General features: G+C 48.2%; 1 protein-coding gene across 1 annotated transcript; it reads left to right on the forward strand.

Moving 5' to 3' along the window:
• Window positions 1-13,919: 13,919 nt before the first annotated feature.
• Window positions 13,920-16,479, forward strand: PtA15_15A280 (uncharacterized protein; the record flags this gene model as incomplete). The annotated part of the gene is made up of 2 exons (XM_053163470.1): window positions 13,920-14,151; window positions 14,222-16,479. 2 exons carry the CDS (start codon window positions 13,920-13,922, stop codon window positions 16,477-16,479), a joined length of 2,490 nt encoding a protein of 829 aa, XP_053027442.1.
• Window positions 16,480-17,748: the final 1,269 nt, after the last annotated feature.

Raw genomic sequence — 17,748 nt, forward strand, 5'->3', positions numbered from 1 at the left:
CCCTGCCAGGAGGCTGCCCCGCCGCGTCCAGGTCAGAATGGACTCAATGGCAAGTGCTGGATGGCGGTGTGTACCGGCCATCAAGCGGAGGGGAGCCCCTGCTTGATGGCCGGTGTGTACCGGCCATCAAGCGGAGGGGAGCCCCTGCTGGATGGTGGTGTGTACCGGCCATCGAGCGGAGCCGGGGAGCCCCTGCTTGATGGCCGGTGTGTACCGGCCATTGAGCGGAGGAGAGCCCCTGCTTGATGGCTGGTGTGTACCGGCCATCGAGCGGAGGGGAGCCCCTGCTTGATGCCCGGTGTGTACCGGCCATCGAGCGGAGGGGAGCCCCTGCTGGATGGTGGTGTGTACCGGCCATTGAGCGGAGCCAGGGAGCCCCTGCTTGATGGCCAGTACACACTGGCCATTGAGCGGTGTCAATGGCCACACAATGGCCATGCCCATAGTCGGCGGAGACTTGCTCTCAAGGGGTAAATACATACATATCCTTGCCCCCTGAAGCTGAACAAAAGTCTGAACTCAAACATTCAAGCTCAGGAGTTCAGCAATGTTGGTGGATGAGTGGACTCAGTATTACTCACCCACCCCTGATGTGCAAAGGAGTAAAGCAATACATTGCACAGAGTTGTGCTGAAGTTGCGGCAGAGTCTCATCCTGTGTTCCTTCATGTCACCTGCCCCCAGTTGACACAAATTTTTTCCTGGTGACATGTAATTTTATTTCACTGTATTGTATTGTATTGTATTGGAAAAATATCAAAATAAATGTATCTGTATCGCAATTTTTTCCAAAAACTGTACATATCACTATGAAAAAACTCGAGAAACTGCTGCCAGTTGACATGTGGCATACTCGATTCAAATGCCCATTTATACAAGGCTCATACCAATGAATCCCAGGGTGGTAAACCCTGGAATTCCTGCACATTGCTCAACTGAACTCTGGTGCAGTGCACAATACTGAGGCACACCAAGCTGAGTCTGAGCTATGTATATATATGTATATATATATATATATATAACACAACCTCTCTGAGCTGAATGCTCAGCTTTGTTACATACCAGGAAGAAACCTTCCTGGTCAACAAGCCCACAGAGCTTTTATGTAGACTGGGAGGGATCCCTCTCAGTCAACATGATGAAAGGGTACACACCCTGCTTGATGACCGGCACAGTCCAGTCATCAAGCGGGTACACATACTCACTCAATGACCGGCACACGCCAGTCATTGAGCCGGTACACAACCCGCTCAATGACCGGCACAGTCCGGTCACCAAGCGGGTAAATATACCCACTCGATGGCCGGCACATGCCAGTCATTGAGCGGATACACATACCCGCTTGATGGCCGGCACACGCCAGTCATCGAGCAGGTACACATACCCGCTCAATGACCGGCACACACCGGTCATCGAGTGGGTCTAATCCCACTCAATGACCAGCAAACACCGGTCATCGAATGGGTCTGATCCCACTCAATGACCGGCACACACCGGTCATTGAGCAGGTCTTATCCCAATTGATGACCGGCACACACCGACCGTTCTTCGAGATGGTACACTCAATGACCGGCACACATGTTTGCCGGTCATTGAGAGGGATAAGACCCTCTTGATGACTTGCGTGTGCCAGTCATCAAGCAAGTATGTGCCGCTCAATGACTGGCATGTGCCGTTCATCGAGCGGGTATGTGTACCCGCTCAATGACTCGCGTTTGCCGGTCATTGAGGGGGATAAGACCCTCCCGATGACTGGAGTGTTCCGGTCATCGAGTGGGATCAGACCCACTTGATGACCGGTGTTTGCTGGTCATCGAGTGGGATAAGACCCACTCAATGACTGGTGTGTGCCGGTCATCGAGTGGGATAAGACCCACTCAATGACCGGTGTGTGCCGGTCATCAAGTGGGATCAGACCCACTCAATGACCGGTGTGTGTCGGACATCGAGTGGTATTAGACCCATTCGATGACCTGAACACACCGGTCATCGAATGGGTCTAATTCCACTCGATTCCGGCGACTTTCAATGTATGTAGGGCCCTTGTCCAGGAGGGATTCCTCTTGGACAACCGGCGTATGAAGCAGTCGTCCAGGAGGTATCCCTCCCGGGCGACTGATATATGAAGTAGTTGTCCGGGAGGGATCCTAGTCGTCCGGGAGGGATCCCTCCCGGGCGACTGGTGTATGAAGGAGTCGTCCGGGAGGAATTGCCTTCCGGACGACTGTTATGTAGGCGGCGACTGTTGTATGTATCTGTTGTCTGGGAGGGATTCCTCCCGGACAACTGGTGTATGAAGCGGTCATCCGGGAGGATCCCTCCCGGACGACTGTTGTATGGGGCCGTCGTCCGGGAGGCCTCCCTCCCAGACGACTTTTGGTTGACTGGTGTGTTACACATGTTGTTGACTGGGAGGGATTCCTCCTAGTCCGCGTGGTTGGGTCTATGCGGCCTTGTCTGTCGGCTGGAGGGATGCCAGCCACTTGACAAGGGTGCTGGTATGTACTTATAAGGTGCTACTGCTCACCTGTGTCACCCTGTATACCCCATACTATAGACATGCATACAAGGAGCCACGAGCACCCTCATACCAACCCTACCCCGCCAAAAATAAAATTCTTTGTGCCAGCTGAGCATCTCACAAGTACATAACTGCACAAAAAGTTAGTGTGGCTAAGCAGAGTATCAACATACTTGCTTAGCCTGAGCTAATCCATAAAAATACATGGACTAAACCTGGAATAAAGCTGGACAAACTCAGGTATGCAGCAATGTATCAGCCTGGATCTGGCATGTCAACTGACACCAATTTCTTGAGTTTTTTTCACAGTGTGTGTATCATTTTAATTGTTTGGTGAAACCAATACAAAACATATTTATTGTAATTGAATGTATCTGCATGAAAATACAATACAATGTATAGCCTATACAATACATGTATTGTAATTGTTGCAGCATTGCCGCTACGGACAGGCCATTGAGAGGTGATACACATACCCCTTGATGGCCTGTCAGTACACCATCCATGGAGAGGAAAACACTAAACTCTTGATGGCAGGTTGTTGGGATTTTGACTGAAGACCGGAGCACGAGGAAACACAGAGATGAGCCAGAGGGCTCGAGACAGGGCAGTGAGGGGTTGATGGCTCACCGGATTGGCTCAGGAAGGAGGTGCGGACAAAATGAGGAAAAAACCGATGAGGCTTGATTGCTTGATACTAGGCTATCTTATATAGACTATGTACAAGTGATCAAGCTGTGGGTGAGAACAACAATGAATATGCATAGAAAAGAAAAGAACCTGATGGAATGTCAGGTTGGCCAGACAGGTGACATACAAACAATCACACACAGAGCACACGCATAAGAGAACACAGTAGCAGGGAAGCTAATCAGCTAATCTAGGCAGGGAACAAAGTCAACAAGGCTAGTACGGCAAGAGAAAGCATGACCTATACTAAAAGGAAACAGTCTGATGAGCAGGCATAAGGTGAGATGATGATGACAACAAGGACTGGGAATTTTGACAGGAGGAGGAGTGAAGGCAGAAGGCAAGACAAGATGAGGCCAAGATGACGAAAATCCAACACAGTTTTTTATGTCCTCTTGATGGCCTGTCATTATTGGCCATTGAGAGTGTATTATGTTAGTCTTGATGGCCGGTACTGACGGGCCATCAAGGGGGATGTGTATACATTTCAACAAGAGATTTTTTGCTCTTGATGGCCAGCCATTACAGGCCATCAAGACTTGAGTGTTTACCTCTTGATGGCTGGTGTATTGATGGGCCATCACGGGTTATGTGTATCCCCTCTCAATGGCCATTCAGTAGTGGTCATTGAGAGTATAACTAGTGCTTTACTCTTGTTGGCTGGTACTGAGCGGCAATCAAGAGAGTGTAGTGTGTTCCTCTTGATGGCCAGTACAGACGGGCCATCAAGGGAGGTGTGTATGTCCCCTTGATGACCGGTTAGCACTGGCCATTGAGGCTTTCCTCTTGCACCTGCCACTGAGAATGGCAGGTGATGACTGACCCAGGGCTCAAGTTTGAATTGGAGTTTGGATTACATCTGTGTGACAAAATCCAGATTAAGTCACCTGTTTGTGGGCTGTGTGCCACTGGTGGCCTAGTGGTCACCATCAGTGGCATCACCCATGGAAGTTTGGTGTCTCCCCTGCAACAACATAGTATAATCAATTTGAAGAGAGTGAAACATCTGGTGTTCAAATCCCGGTGGACCCAACCCCTGGCCGCTAACACTTCCACCCTTGGACAACTACACACCACCCATTTAACCTTCAACCCACTTATTGGTTGTCCTCTTTACATGTATAAAAAATCTTCAATTTCAATACCCGCTACCCAATTGAATCAACCTGAAAAATGGTTGCACCCCATCCACATCACAACTCATTGTCCCTAGCTGTTAAGATTACCACATCCTCCACAGAACTTGGCCCCATAGAAACAAGTACTAGAAAAACAAACTACAAACATAAAAATAAAATGCTTGTAGGTAGATATCATGATAGTCATAGTGTACAATGCCAAAAGCAAAAATTACACTTAAAAAAAAGTGAAAAATGAAAAGAGGGGTGAAAAACCCATTCTCCGTGCACCAGAATGGGGAGGTACGGTATAGTCCCTCCTGCCAAGGGCTATCAAAGGCTTGCTTTGAAAGACCAGACACCCGCAGCAGTGTGGGACTTTGTTACATAAGTTCGGGCCGCCCAGGGCTTCCGTACCGTTCAGACGGGTTGGGCCTCCATGTCCATTCACGCCTGGAAGCCTCGGGGAGGTCACCAGACATGGTCCAGAGGAGGCTCTGGGGTGGTTCCCCTAGGCCCCTCCGCGCTGCAGTGCCTTAGCAGTGGCTGTGGCGCGTTTCCCTTAAGCTCTCTTTGTCTAGTAGCGCTGGCACTACTGACTGCTCACATGGTGAGAGCCCCGGAATTCAGGGAGTGACTTCCCAAGACTCTTGTGTGTGGGTTGGGGGGAGGATGGTCCCTGATCCGTTGTGCTGCGCTCTTGTGGCGCTTCTGTGCAAAGTCACCCGGGAGGGGGGACAGGACAGGGAGAAGTCCCTGAGGGGGGAGAAGGCAGCAAACAGGATCCTCCCGGAGCAGAAAGCCCCCGGAGGGAGTGTGGGCGAAGGCGCTAGACCCCACGTGCTAGACCTTTCCTAGAACTTGAGTAGGGTGGGCGGGTGGTTGCAAAAAATTATTGATCCGGGAAAAGGGTGAGTGCGAGCGGATGGTTGCTGGAGGGAATTCAGGATATGGGAGAGGAGGATGGGGAGGAGCGTGAAGCTTCAATTGGGAGGGGAAAGCTCTAAGGGCCAAATTATAAACACTGATTGGAATTTTATTGAAAAAAAATCAAAATTCATTTATGTACAGATTCAAAAATATCCCAAATGACCTGGACCAAAAATTTGTTATCCAAACAGATTACAGGCGTACAGTGCATGTATTGGACACTGTAATGCACTACTCCAACAGTACAACTCAGCTACCATTCACCAAATGTGATGCAGGTCTTGGCTACATAGTGTACATATTATACAACTCCAACAGCCCTCCAAATACTGGTCGGTGGATCCAGAAGAACAACCACTGGTTGGCGGAGCCAGCAGAGCAACCACTGGTTGGTGGGGCCAGCAGAGCAACCACTGGTTGCTCTCTGGTGCCACTCTTGAGGGTGCAAGCTGAGCCCCTGTGTTGATTTGACAACAGTCCACCACTGCCCCCGCGGCTCACACTGCACATGTACAACATAGCTGAGGAATAGTTCAGCTTTCCCTCAGAGCACCCAAAGACCTCACAGAGGAGCAATCATGCCCGGATGGAGGGCTTCTGTTCTCATTGTTGGTTCATCAGTTTCCAAATAATCCCAAGGGAGAATCAAACACCCTTTGGGAGATGAGTTTGACCCTTGGTGCCACCTGGTCCTCATGTTGGGGGCATCTCATTATGTTGCCAAGCTGGCCATGGCACGGTGAGCAGAGCAGTGGTCCTAAATTTTGCTGGGTGGGTGGCGGGTTTATAATTCTTACTTTTTATCCTGGCTTTTTTGAAACGTATTTGGGCCTGTATTTGCCACAAAAACTTAAGAGATTCTGTTTTCAATCAAGTTTGGAAAAAATTACAATAGGGGGGTTCACCATTGACTTTTTGGCTCCTGGTGACCCCATAAAATCTTTCTTGCTGGTGCACATTTGTGCCATAAAATTACCGTAAACCATTTCTGGTCATCCAATAGGGACCATAAGAATTTAGACTCATAAGTGTACATAAACTCACAGTCCCCAATACCAGCAATTGGAAACACTCATACACCCCACTCAATGACCCACTTGGTCATTGGGTGGATACACATTCCACTCAATGACTCGGTTGGGTCATCAAGTGGATACCCGCTCCACTCAATGGCCGGACCGGTTCATCGAGTGGATACACACTCCACTCAATGGCCGGACCGGGTCATCGAGTGGATGCACACTCCACTCGATGACCAACCCGGTCATCAAGTGGATACACACTCCACTCAATGGCCGGACCGGGTCATCGAGTGGATACACACTCCACTCGATGGCCGGACCGGGTCATCAAGTGGATACACACTCCACTCAATGGCCGGACCGGGTCATCGAGTGGATACACACTCCACTCAATGGCCGGACCGGGTCATTGAGTGGATACACACTCCACTCAATGACCAACCGGGTCATTGAGTGGATACACACTCCACTCAATGGCCGGACCAGGTCATTGAGTGGAGCGGGTATCCACTCGATGAACCGGTCCGGCCATTGAGTGGAGTGTGTATCTCCTTGATGACCAACCCGTCATCGAGTGGAGTGTGTATCCACTCGATGACTGAGTTGGCCATCGAGTGGAGTGTGTATCCACTTGATGACCCGGTCCGGCCATTGAGTGGAGTGTGTATCCACTCGATGACCAGGTTGGTCATTGAGTGGAGTGTGTATCCACTTGATGACCCGGTCCGGCCATCGAGTGGATCTGGATGACCCAACCAGATCATCGAGTGGAGTTGTACCCACTTGATGACGGGGTATTGGTTACCCACTCACTTGATGACCTTTGGGTCATTGGTCATTGAGTGAGTGTGTATCCACTCAATGACCGGGTTGGCCATTGAGTGGGGGAGTGCGTACCCACTCGATGACCGGGTAGTGGTGATCCACTCAATGACCCAAATTCATCCAGTGGAGTATGTATCCACCCAATGACCGGGTTGGTCATTGAGTGAGGTGCATGGGTGTGTCCTGCTTGACCCAATGATATTGATTGGGGCATATGAGATCAATGGCCGGTCTTGATGTCTTGACCTGCCCGGGTTCATGGTGTGATGGGCAAGGCAGCGCCAGTACGTTTCTGTTACTCCGCCAGCATAAAACCTTCCTGGGGTGAGGTTAAAATTTAATTGCGCAGCTTGCGCATCTCTCCTGGTGAGGTGATAAAATCTTTCTGGCAAAAGTCAATCGTGAACCCCCCTAATAAAACTTCAATATGTGTTTACAGCCATTCTCGAAAAGCTTGCGGGCTTGAGGCCAAATATATTTTTTTCAGCCACAGGCCTGTACAGCCTCACTGTACAGGCAGTCAAAATTCCTTCGGGCGGCCGTTTGGCTCGATGAGGGTGCCGCGCTGGCCACAGGGCAGGGGGGGAGGATGCGGCGAAGGGTCCGATGAGTGTAAAATTGGTCCAACCCTTGAGGCCCCAAAGTTAAAAACAAAGAAAGTAGTGATTTGTTTACAATCACATTACTGTATGCAGCCTGTCATACAGAGGCTATACAGGCTTTGAGGCTGAAAATAGCAGTCCAAAATTTGGGCCTATGTACCCAACCGCAAGCTTTTTGAGAATGGCTGTATAATTGGGCCCTAAGTTCCTTCTGACCTTGAGTCTTTGGTCGAGGAGTCGGTGACCTCCCTCTAGTCCCTGTATGCCGCTATCTCCGCCAGTAGGCGTGAGATAAATTGAGCAGCCGTTTAAGCCATGTAAATGTCTTAGGCTGGCGAGTACAGGGAGGGGCTGGACGGCTCCATGGACTCCACCACCTCCCGCTCTAACTTAAATAAGTCCCTCTATCGGAGGGGGGACGCCGTCCCGCAGGGACCCTCCAAAGAGGTTGCTTTGCTCCCCCAAGGAGGGAATTAGCCAAGTTTAGCCTCCCGCTACGCTCCTGGTAACACAACAGGAAACTTGCCAGAAAGTTAGGTGTGGCTATCGGGCGGGCTTGGGCCGCCCGCGGGCCAGCCCGCTGCGGGCCGCAAAGTAATTGGGCAGGTTGGGCCGGGCAAATTTGTCTCAAAATGCCGCCTGGCCCAAACCCGTTTAGCTTGCGCGCCGCCTGCGGGTAGCCCGTGGGCGGCCCGCAGGCCCCACCAAAAAAAATGAAAGGTTTATGTTTTCAATAGAGATGGCCCCAACAAACCCGTTGCGGGTACCCGCCAGCGTGTGCGTGTTTGGGTGTGGATGCTTGATTTCTGGGAGAAATCAAGCAGGTACCCGGGTATTCTAGCGGGTACCCACTCTTGTTTGGGCAGGTGGCGGCTGCCACAACAACTGGAAGGACTGAGGAAGCCTTCCTTCCGGTCAAAGAGGTTCTGTAACCCCTTCGACCGGAAGGATTCCTTCCAGTTGAAGTGGTTTTGTAACCTCTTCAACTGGAAGGAAGGCCTTCCAGTTGAAGAGGTTACAAAACCTCTTTGACTGGAAAGGCCTTCCAGTTGAAGAGGTTACAAAACCTCTTTGACTGGAAAGGCCTTCCAGTTGAAGAGGTTACAAAACCTCTTTGACTGGAAAGGCCTTCCAGTTGAAGAGGTTACAAAACCTCTTTGACTGGAAAGGCCTTCCAGTTGAAGAGGTTACAAAACCACTTTGACCGGAAGGATTCCTGCCAGTCGAAGAGGTTAAACCTCTTTGACTGGAAGGAATCCTTCCGGTCAAAGGGGTTACAGAACCTCTTCAACTGGAAGGCCTTTCCATTCAAAGAGGTTTTTTAACCTCTTCAAAGGCCCTCCAGTCAAAGAGATTACAAAACCTCTTCAAGCAGAAGGATTCCTTCCAGTCAAAGAGGTTTTGCAAACTCTTTGACTGGAAGGAATATTCCTTCCAGTAAATTTTGAGGGGCAGGTACCCGCTCTGACTGCCCCAGGCAGTGCGGGTGCGGGTGCGGGTGTTGAACTTTTGGGAAAAAAGCATGCGGGTACCTGCATCCGAACAGGTACCCGGGTTCACAGGGGCCATCTCTAATTTTCAACAACGCAGCCTATGGCAGGCTCTTGTGAGCCTATAAAGCACCGGAGACAATTTTTTTGAGGGAGGAGCGGTGATAGATAGACATAAGAAAAGAAAATAATAAGGAAAAATATTCACTTGGCAGCTAGGTTGCCGGCCTTCATCCAGTCTTGGGTGCAAATCAAGGCCTCAACCGCTTCTCCGCTGAGGCGCATCCAATAATCGTCAAGAACCCGACCACCAGTAGAGAATGCAGACTCAGAAGCCACTGAGGTGATCGGAATCATGAGGAGTATCCTGGCGAGCTTGGATAATGAAGGAAATCGGGAAGCATTGAGTTTCCACCAGCCAAGTAGATCAAAATCAGAATCTTCAGGGAGGATGAGGTTGCGCTCTTCAAGATAAAGATCTAATTCAGCTGCCGGCGCGTTATGTTGTGAGGAGTCCATACTCCCAGCCATGTACTCATGAAAGGCGGAAAGGTCTTGATTGAACAACTTCTTTGTGCTAGAAATGAGCTTGGGCTTGCTGCTGGCGGTATTTGGATTGGCCGCTGGTGCTGGAACATACCGGTTCCACAGATCCAACAACGTCACCCAAACCTTTCCTAAGAAATTGTTGAGATCTTCAGCAGATGCAGAGTTCTGCTCAAGGCTGTAGCGGAGGAATCACATCTTGTAACAGGGGTCAAGGACAAGGGCAATGGCGAGGAGTTCTTTCACCGGCTCCCAGTACTTTTCGAATTTTAACTTCATGGGTTTTATCATGTCGGCTAGGAGGGGTACCGTTCCACTCTCGTCGAGTTGCTTTTCAATTGCAGCCATTGCACGGTAACCTTGGTTGATAGTTGGGTATTGAGTACCACTCAATAGCACTGTGGCTACACAAAACAGAAACACAGAGAAATAATGAGCCATTGAAAGGAACATCCTTTGGCTTCCTTTAAGGAAGCATCAACTGACCTTGGGAAAAAGGTTCAAGGAACTTCTCCATGACTCGGAGTTCCTCCCACTGAGTCTCCGACGGGCAATCCTCAAACTTGTTTTCCTAAATTGCAAGTTCCTGGAAGGCCAACTTACAAGGCAAAGAGGACTTGATCATCAAGTAGGTCGAGTTCCATTGGGTAGGAACATCCCTTGATGGATGCCTCATCTTGAGGTCAATGCCGAAGGCTGTTAGGGCCTTTTTGAAGGCGTCCATGCGAGAAGGAGACCCACGGATCTAGTCGACACTAGAAAGAAGTTGTTCAACGGCCGTCCCAGCAAGCTTGATCCTGTCCTTGACAACCAAGTTTATAATGTGCGCTAAGCAGCGCAAATGAAAGTACTCCAAGGTAGCAGAGCCTGGAGTTGCTCTGCAATCGTCCACAAATTGCTGAAGTCAAACCATTGCTGCAGTGTTTGATGTCACATTGTTGACTGTGATAAATTGGACCTTGCCCACCACATTCCAATCACAGATAACCTGGCTGAGGCGGTCAGAGATTGCTGGGCCGGAGTGCGGAGGCGGAAGGGGTTGAAAACTGAGTATCACCTTAACAAGGTGCCAGTTCTTGTCAACATAGTGGCCAGTGACCACCATGTAGCCCGTAAGATCAGAGGCCGTCCACAAGTCAGTTGTCAAGGCAATATGATTGGCTTGCTGGTTGATCTGGCGGATGAGAGCTGCCTTGCGCTCATTGAAGAGCTTGATACAATTGCTTCAAATTGACTTTTGTCCCGGCATCACAAACTGGGGCTGAGCTTCCTTCATCAATCTGTTGAACCCCTGGTGTTTGACCATTGCAAAAGGGTACTCGTGCTCAATGATCATTTTGGCCAAACGTTCACGGATCTTTCCTTGATTGAAAATCCATACACCACCCATGCTACTAGCTCCAGTCGACGAGTTGAAGTTGAGCAGGCCTTGTTGGGGTCCGATGACGCCGCCTTTCTCGGCGATGCATTTGAGTGAGTGTCTTTGGAGGTGGTTAGTTCCAGCGGATGAGCCTCCCGTTAGTTTTGTATTGCAGTAATTGCACTGCGCCTTCTCCTTGCCGTTGGTTTCTTGTAAAAATCATAAACAATAAATCAAAAAATAAGACAACGAGTTAGTGGACAGACATGACTGGCTGAAGAGGGGAGGGGATAAACAAACCAATTATCTTTGTGAAGTGTTCTCAAACCCCACTTGTGAGTTTTCTTTTCTTCAACTGAGATTCATCCGCTGAATTGCCAACACCATTGGTGGTTACTGCTGGAGTCAGAGTCTGAATCCCAGGAGTCTCGGCAAAAACAATATCAGGTTCCTCGCCTTCGCCGTTAGAAGTTGAACCTGCCATGTCAAGTCTCGACCTTGAATGTTCAAATTTGGTGGTCCGGTAGAGTTGTGATCTGGTGGGCCGGTCGGTACACACACATATACCATATATGATATCACAGATATCCCCACTAAGCACCACTGGGCCCCCGCGGGGGAAGCCCATCGGGCGCCCGACGGGCTACCCGGACCCGCCCAATTTCTGATGCGGGTCTGGCAGGCCGGGCCAACTTTCAAAAAATCCCCAGAATGCCAGCCCAAACCTGGGCGGGCTAATAGCCATGCCTAGTCATCATCAAAATCTGCCTGGCCGTCATTACAATCCGCCTTGTAGGCTTGTATTTGCTTTCAACATGAAAGCCCTTGTCATCCGCATTGTCAGGAGAGCTCAATTCAGAAGTGGGGTGCTCGGCCTTTGGGGAGGGACTGCGCATCATGTGTTGCTTGGCAAAATTGATTTGGAGGGCTTGGAGGGTTTTGAAACAGGCTGCTTTGGCTTTGGTGGCATTTCTTCAGATTTTGAGACGGGGGCTTCAGCTGAAACAGAGGAAGATAAATTGACTAGGCAAGCAGAGATGGGACTAGAATCTGGGATTATTGAGTTGATTTCAGGTCGTGGGATGATGGAGTTGGAGTCAATTCCAATGATTGAGTTGATTCCAAAAGGTGGGAGAATTGGGTTGAACCTGTCAGGTGTTGAAGGGTCAGAGTAAATCGGACTAGACTCTGGATCGAACAGCGGCGGATCCATTGTTGGGAGAGTTTTCGGCGTCAGAGTTGTTGTTTTTGTCCTTGTCATTGGCAGTTGGACAGAGTATGAAAGGGAAGGAAGACTGATTGATCCAGCCGGGATTGGACAGAGTGTGAAAGGGAAGGAAGACTGATTGATCCAGCCGGGAGGTCTTGCTGATCTAATTTTTGTACTTTTTTTTGTTTGTTGAGCTTGTTGGTGCATGGTTGATGAAGGATGACGCTGAGTAGGTTAGTGTGATGGGTTGCAATTCAGTTTGAGATGGGTTGTAAAATTGTATCTCAGGGTCCAAAAAAGCTTATTTGCATAGCTTATTTCACAACACATAATGGATTGCAAATAAATGGTTTGTGAAATTCAATTTTGACAGCTTGTTATGCAGTTTCACAACCTTGACATGTGAGAGTTGCAAAACATAGTTTGTGAATCTACTCTATCCACATGCCAGACACAACATTACAAACCATGTTTTGCATACTATCTATTTACAACTGTTGAAACTAGGAGCATGAGTTGTAAAATTCTATTACAAACCTAGGTAAGTAGAATTTTACAACCCATATGGGTTGTAAAAAATGGTTTGCAAAATTAACTTACCCCACAAAGTATTTTGGCAAAAGCCCAACACAATAAATTCCTCCTTGTTCAAATACTTTCATAAAGAAACTGATTCATTAATTTTGAGAAAATGATGTTTGGGTTATCGGGGTTTTTCATTGCGGATATCCACTGGATGACTTCCTGTCACATCTGGGAATTGAAAGGAAATCTAGCTTTTGGGGCTACAGATAACTTCTGGGAGGCCCTCAGATCTTGACAGGAAGTCCTCCACTACAAGTCACAAAACCTTTAATATTTTCCAGAGTCTTGGTTGTGAACACTTCCCATGATTTTGCAAAACAAATACCAAGATTTTGAGACACACCTGTGGTGTTCAAAATTGATTTTCAAACCACTTTCTACATCAAATCATAAGATCTACATGTCCAAACTTTTGATGGGGTGAAAGTTGAGGGTTCTCTTCATTTCAAGTGCCTCTCAAAACTTTGATAAATCTTATGATTTTATGTAAAATGATATTCGAAAATCAATTTTGAACACCCTAACCTCCCAAAATTAGTTGATGTCCACACAACCACTGCAAGATATCCTGAAGTGGTTGAACTTGTGGGGACCAACATTCTTATTTGGGAGTTGTTTACAAGAGCTGTCAACTGTTTTGTGTAAAATGATGTGGGGGTCACTCGCAAAGCCCTTTTTTGAATTTTTGTGTTCAGCATAAACTGATCTAATTGGATTTGTACGCCCCTAAGGTTAAAGAATCCCTTTCAGATACCTGTTGGTCCAAGCTTTCACAACATCTATTGATACGTGGAGAAAGTTCTGCTGTATTGCAATTGTCTGTTTGGATAAATTATCAGAATCATGTGCATGGGAAGGGCAGGCTGAATGGCAGATGTTGGCAAGTGTTTTTGCTGGTGGATGCCATCGGGGTGAGGTGGTTTGGTTGAGGTGAAGTGTTTTGCTCCGGCCTGAGCCTCTTCGAGACCAATGTCCGCCACTCCCGAGGCCCCGAGGCCACCCTTCACCCACAAACCAAAACATGGAACCACCACCATCAACAACGATATCTCACTCGGATTGGCTACACGAAAGACAGTTTGGGATCGTCCTCGATGCTGGCAGCTCGGGAACTCGGATACAAGTCTACAGCTGGAAGTCTCCTCGTGCCCAGCTCAACCACCGATTGTCCAGCCATCAGTCAGCCAAGGTCCTGCCTCGGATAGAAACTGGCGTACAAGATGGTAGCGATTGGCAGCTCAAGGTCGAACCAGGTCAGAAGACGAAACAGTACATACTTTTTTGCTTGTTTCTAAATTTATCACTCATCTGTTCTCTTATCAGGTATCTCATCCTTCGGTTCTCATCCACATCACCTAGGCCAATATCTGAAGCCCTTACTGGACCATGCTCTCAAACTCATCCCAACGCACCAAATTGCAACGTCGCCATTCTATCTATTAGCAACCGCTGGAATGAGACTGCTGCCCCAATCTCAGCAAGACGGTATTGTGGAAGAAGTATGCAGGTATATCAAGAAAAACTATCGATTTCAAATCAAGGAGTGTAATCAACACATCAAGATCATCTCGGGTGAAGAGGAGGGCACATTTGGTTGGGTGGCTGTGAACTATTTGATGGATGGATTCGATCGACCGGACCATCCAACCGCTTCTGGCTCACAAGGCCAATCAACCTTTGGATTCCTTGACATGGGTGGGGCCAGCACTCAGATCGCCTTCGAACCCAACCAACTCGCCAAAATCGAACATGCCGACAATCTGACCAAGCTTACCCTAAAACTCTTAGACGGCACCGACATCTCTCATTCGGTCTTCGTCACCACCTGGCTTGGATACGGTACCAACAAGGCCCGCGAGAGATACACACAGCGGCTTCTCGAGCAATACTCCCAAGATCATCCATCTCGAGAACCCAAACAGCAGGATCAACTGGATGTCATTCCTGATCCGTGCTTACCTACCTCGCTTCTCGTACCCTCATCATCGCCAAAATATCACTTCAACGGAACCGGCGACTTTAAACAATGTATCCAAAACGTCTCCCCACTACTGAACAAAAATGCACCCTGCCTGGACCAGCCCTGTCTATTCGACGGCAAACATGTGCCCCCAATCGATTTCTCCGTCAATAGATTTATTGGGATATCTGAGTATTGGTATTCGACCCAAGACCTCTGGTCGATGGGTGGGATCTACGACTTTGTTGAATTCGAGAAGAAGGCGATCAGTTATTGTCAACTAGACTGGGAAGAGATCATCGAGAATCATAAATCAGGGACTAAATGGCCCTCTAATGTCGAGATCTCTCGACTAGAGAGCCAATGTTTTAAAGCTGCCTGGATCATCAACATCTTACACGAAGGGATCGGTATTCCTCGGATAATCGACAAGGGCGGACAGGGTGATCGGAAGGATTACAACCAAGAAGGCCTCCAGAAAGCTGCTCAAAAGGGCCTCCTGGACTCTCTCCCTCCAAACTTTCAAAGTCTCAATGAGGTTGGCAATATCACTGTCAGCTGGACGCTAGGAAAGATGGTCTTGGAAATCTCCCAACAGCTTTCCTCCAGCCACCCCCCCTCGTTTGGTCGTTTGCCTGGAATCCACACCCCTCAACTTGAAGGGGGCTTGAAAGTCCAACTGAGTCATGCCAAGTCATGGATCGAACCGATGGTGCTGCTCGGAATGACACTCGGAGCATTGGTGATTTGGTTCCTGTATTCATGTTCGAAGACGTTCTGTCAATTCCAAAAGGAGCGACGTCTAGGCGGACAAGGTTACGTATTAGCCTCGATGGAGGAAGGCGATGGCGGACGAAGAGACTCGAGTCACAATCGGCCAAGCACGCCGAGATTTCCGAGGAAACCGAGTCTCAGTTCTCCACGGAACTTTTTCCATTCGGGAGTCGGCAACAGTCCCCCTGGTCTGATCCAGCAAACCGTCTCCCGGGCTCTGGGAGCCTGGTCGAGCCGGAGTACGGCGACCCGCCGAAGTTTCTCTGCGAGCCATCCCAGCTCGCCTCGGCCGTCGCGGCCATCCAGACTCGGCTCGCCCAAACTGCCAGTCAATGCCGGCTTTGGCGAAGGCACCGACGGGGACCAGAACATGCTCATCCCGCCGGTCTCGATTACGACCTCATTATCCGCACCCGTAGGCGGCACTGGCTACCAATCGACCACCTCGACCCGGACCTCGCTCGATGAAGGCTTGTTCGTCACTGTGCCCGTCAGCAGGACTGGCTCGAGTAGTGGCAGCAAACGGTTCAATGATGACTGGACTAAACCTGCTCAGCTCGCTCAAGACGGCGCGGTACATGCCGACCATCTCTTCCCTCTCGATCGGCCTAAATATCGCTTCAGCCACTCGAAATCTTTCCAGTCCTTATCTTCTCCATCCGATCATCATCTTGACGACCTCGATTATCTGCCCCCATCCCTCCACGATCGTCCGCTTTCTTCATCCCCTCATGATCTCCAATCTTCGCGTCCTCACCATCATCATCTTCACCCCCAACAGCAGCAACAGCAACGAACTTTGAATAGTCATAGTTGTAGTAATTTGACTGATTTTTCCTCTCAGTGATCTCTCTTCATTTTTATGTATCACTTTTCAGCTTATAACCTTTTCAAAACATCATACTCTTCAATTTGATTTTCTTTTCTTCTCCCCGTTCAAAGAGACAAAATGTTTATTTTTTAAAGAATGCTTGCTTGATAATTGTGCACACATAGTACATATGTATTTAGTTAAACATACACATCTTCTTTTACCTTTGACTTTCCTTGACCTTTCCTTTAGTTTGTGGTCATCACATGTCTTGAGAGAAACACAAAGAAAAATTGTATACTTGTATAATTAGTAACCACCCAACAATCTGCTCATGTAATATTTATGCATGCATGAATTTCAACTTTGAAGAACATAAAATGTAGTTCAGTACATATTTTTACCTTACAACAGGGTGGTTCATGATATAATTTTGCAAAATCAGATTCTAAGGCCCCGTTTGGAGCCGATATAATCCGGGCAATATATGAGTTTTTTTGCCTGACATCCTATGTGACATCTGATCAGGTCTGCCAAAACTTGATCAGATGTCACAAAATTCCAGATTATATCACGCAATTATATTGGCTCCAAACAGAGCCTAAAGTTTTTTAAAAATGATATTGTGAACCCCCCTGTTGGCTGATAAGCACCTGGAAATGGGCTCTGAAGTTTTATCAAATTCTAGATATGACCTGTCAAATCATGGTGCAAGGGAATGTCATGTATATTTGTTTTGTTTTGGGGTAGAACTACATAAACATCCAGTTACCAAGAAACTTGCTGCTGCCTAATGTAGACTTTATGATATCCAAGCCTACCCCAGCTCTCCCAGGGGGAGACTCCCCCCAGGCAGAATGTGGTATGCTTCAAATCCAAGACAAGGAGCAGGCTTGAGGCTTGACCCCCGCAAATGAGGTTCTATGATTTTACAATTTATCCATGCATAAATCAATTTTCAACACCATAATTCCAGGTTTAGGTCCAGTTCATGATATAATTTTACAAAAATTTAGAGCCAATTTCAACACCCTTAAGAATTAAATTTGGCAAGATTTTTAGATTTGGGTGTTTCCTGGCAATCAGAACAACTGCATCATTTTTTAAAAAAGGTTGTTGATAAACTCCTTAAATTGGTCAAGTTTTGTTAATTTCTATTGTGTGGGGGGTTCACAATTGAATTCTACACACTTTGAAGCTCAATTTACATAAGGCTTTTATGAACAACATTTTAAAATTTCAAAAGCTGTCCAGGATGGGGTGTTGCTGATCAACCAGTGCTGCTTACCAATTATAAAAAAAAAG

Source organism: Puccinia triticina, chromosome 15A, assembly GCF_026914185.1.
Source record: "Puccinia triticina chromosome 15A, complete sequence".
NCBI classification, from domain to species: Eukaryota; Fungi; Basidiomycota; class Pucciniomycetes; order Pucciniales; family Pucciniaceae; genus Puccinia; species Puccinia triticina.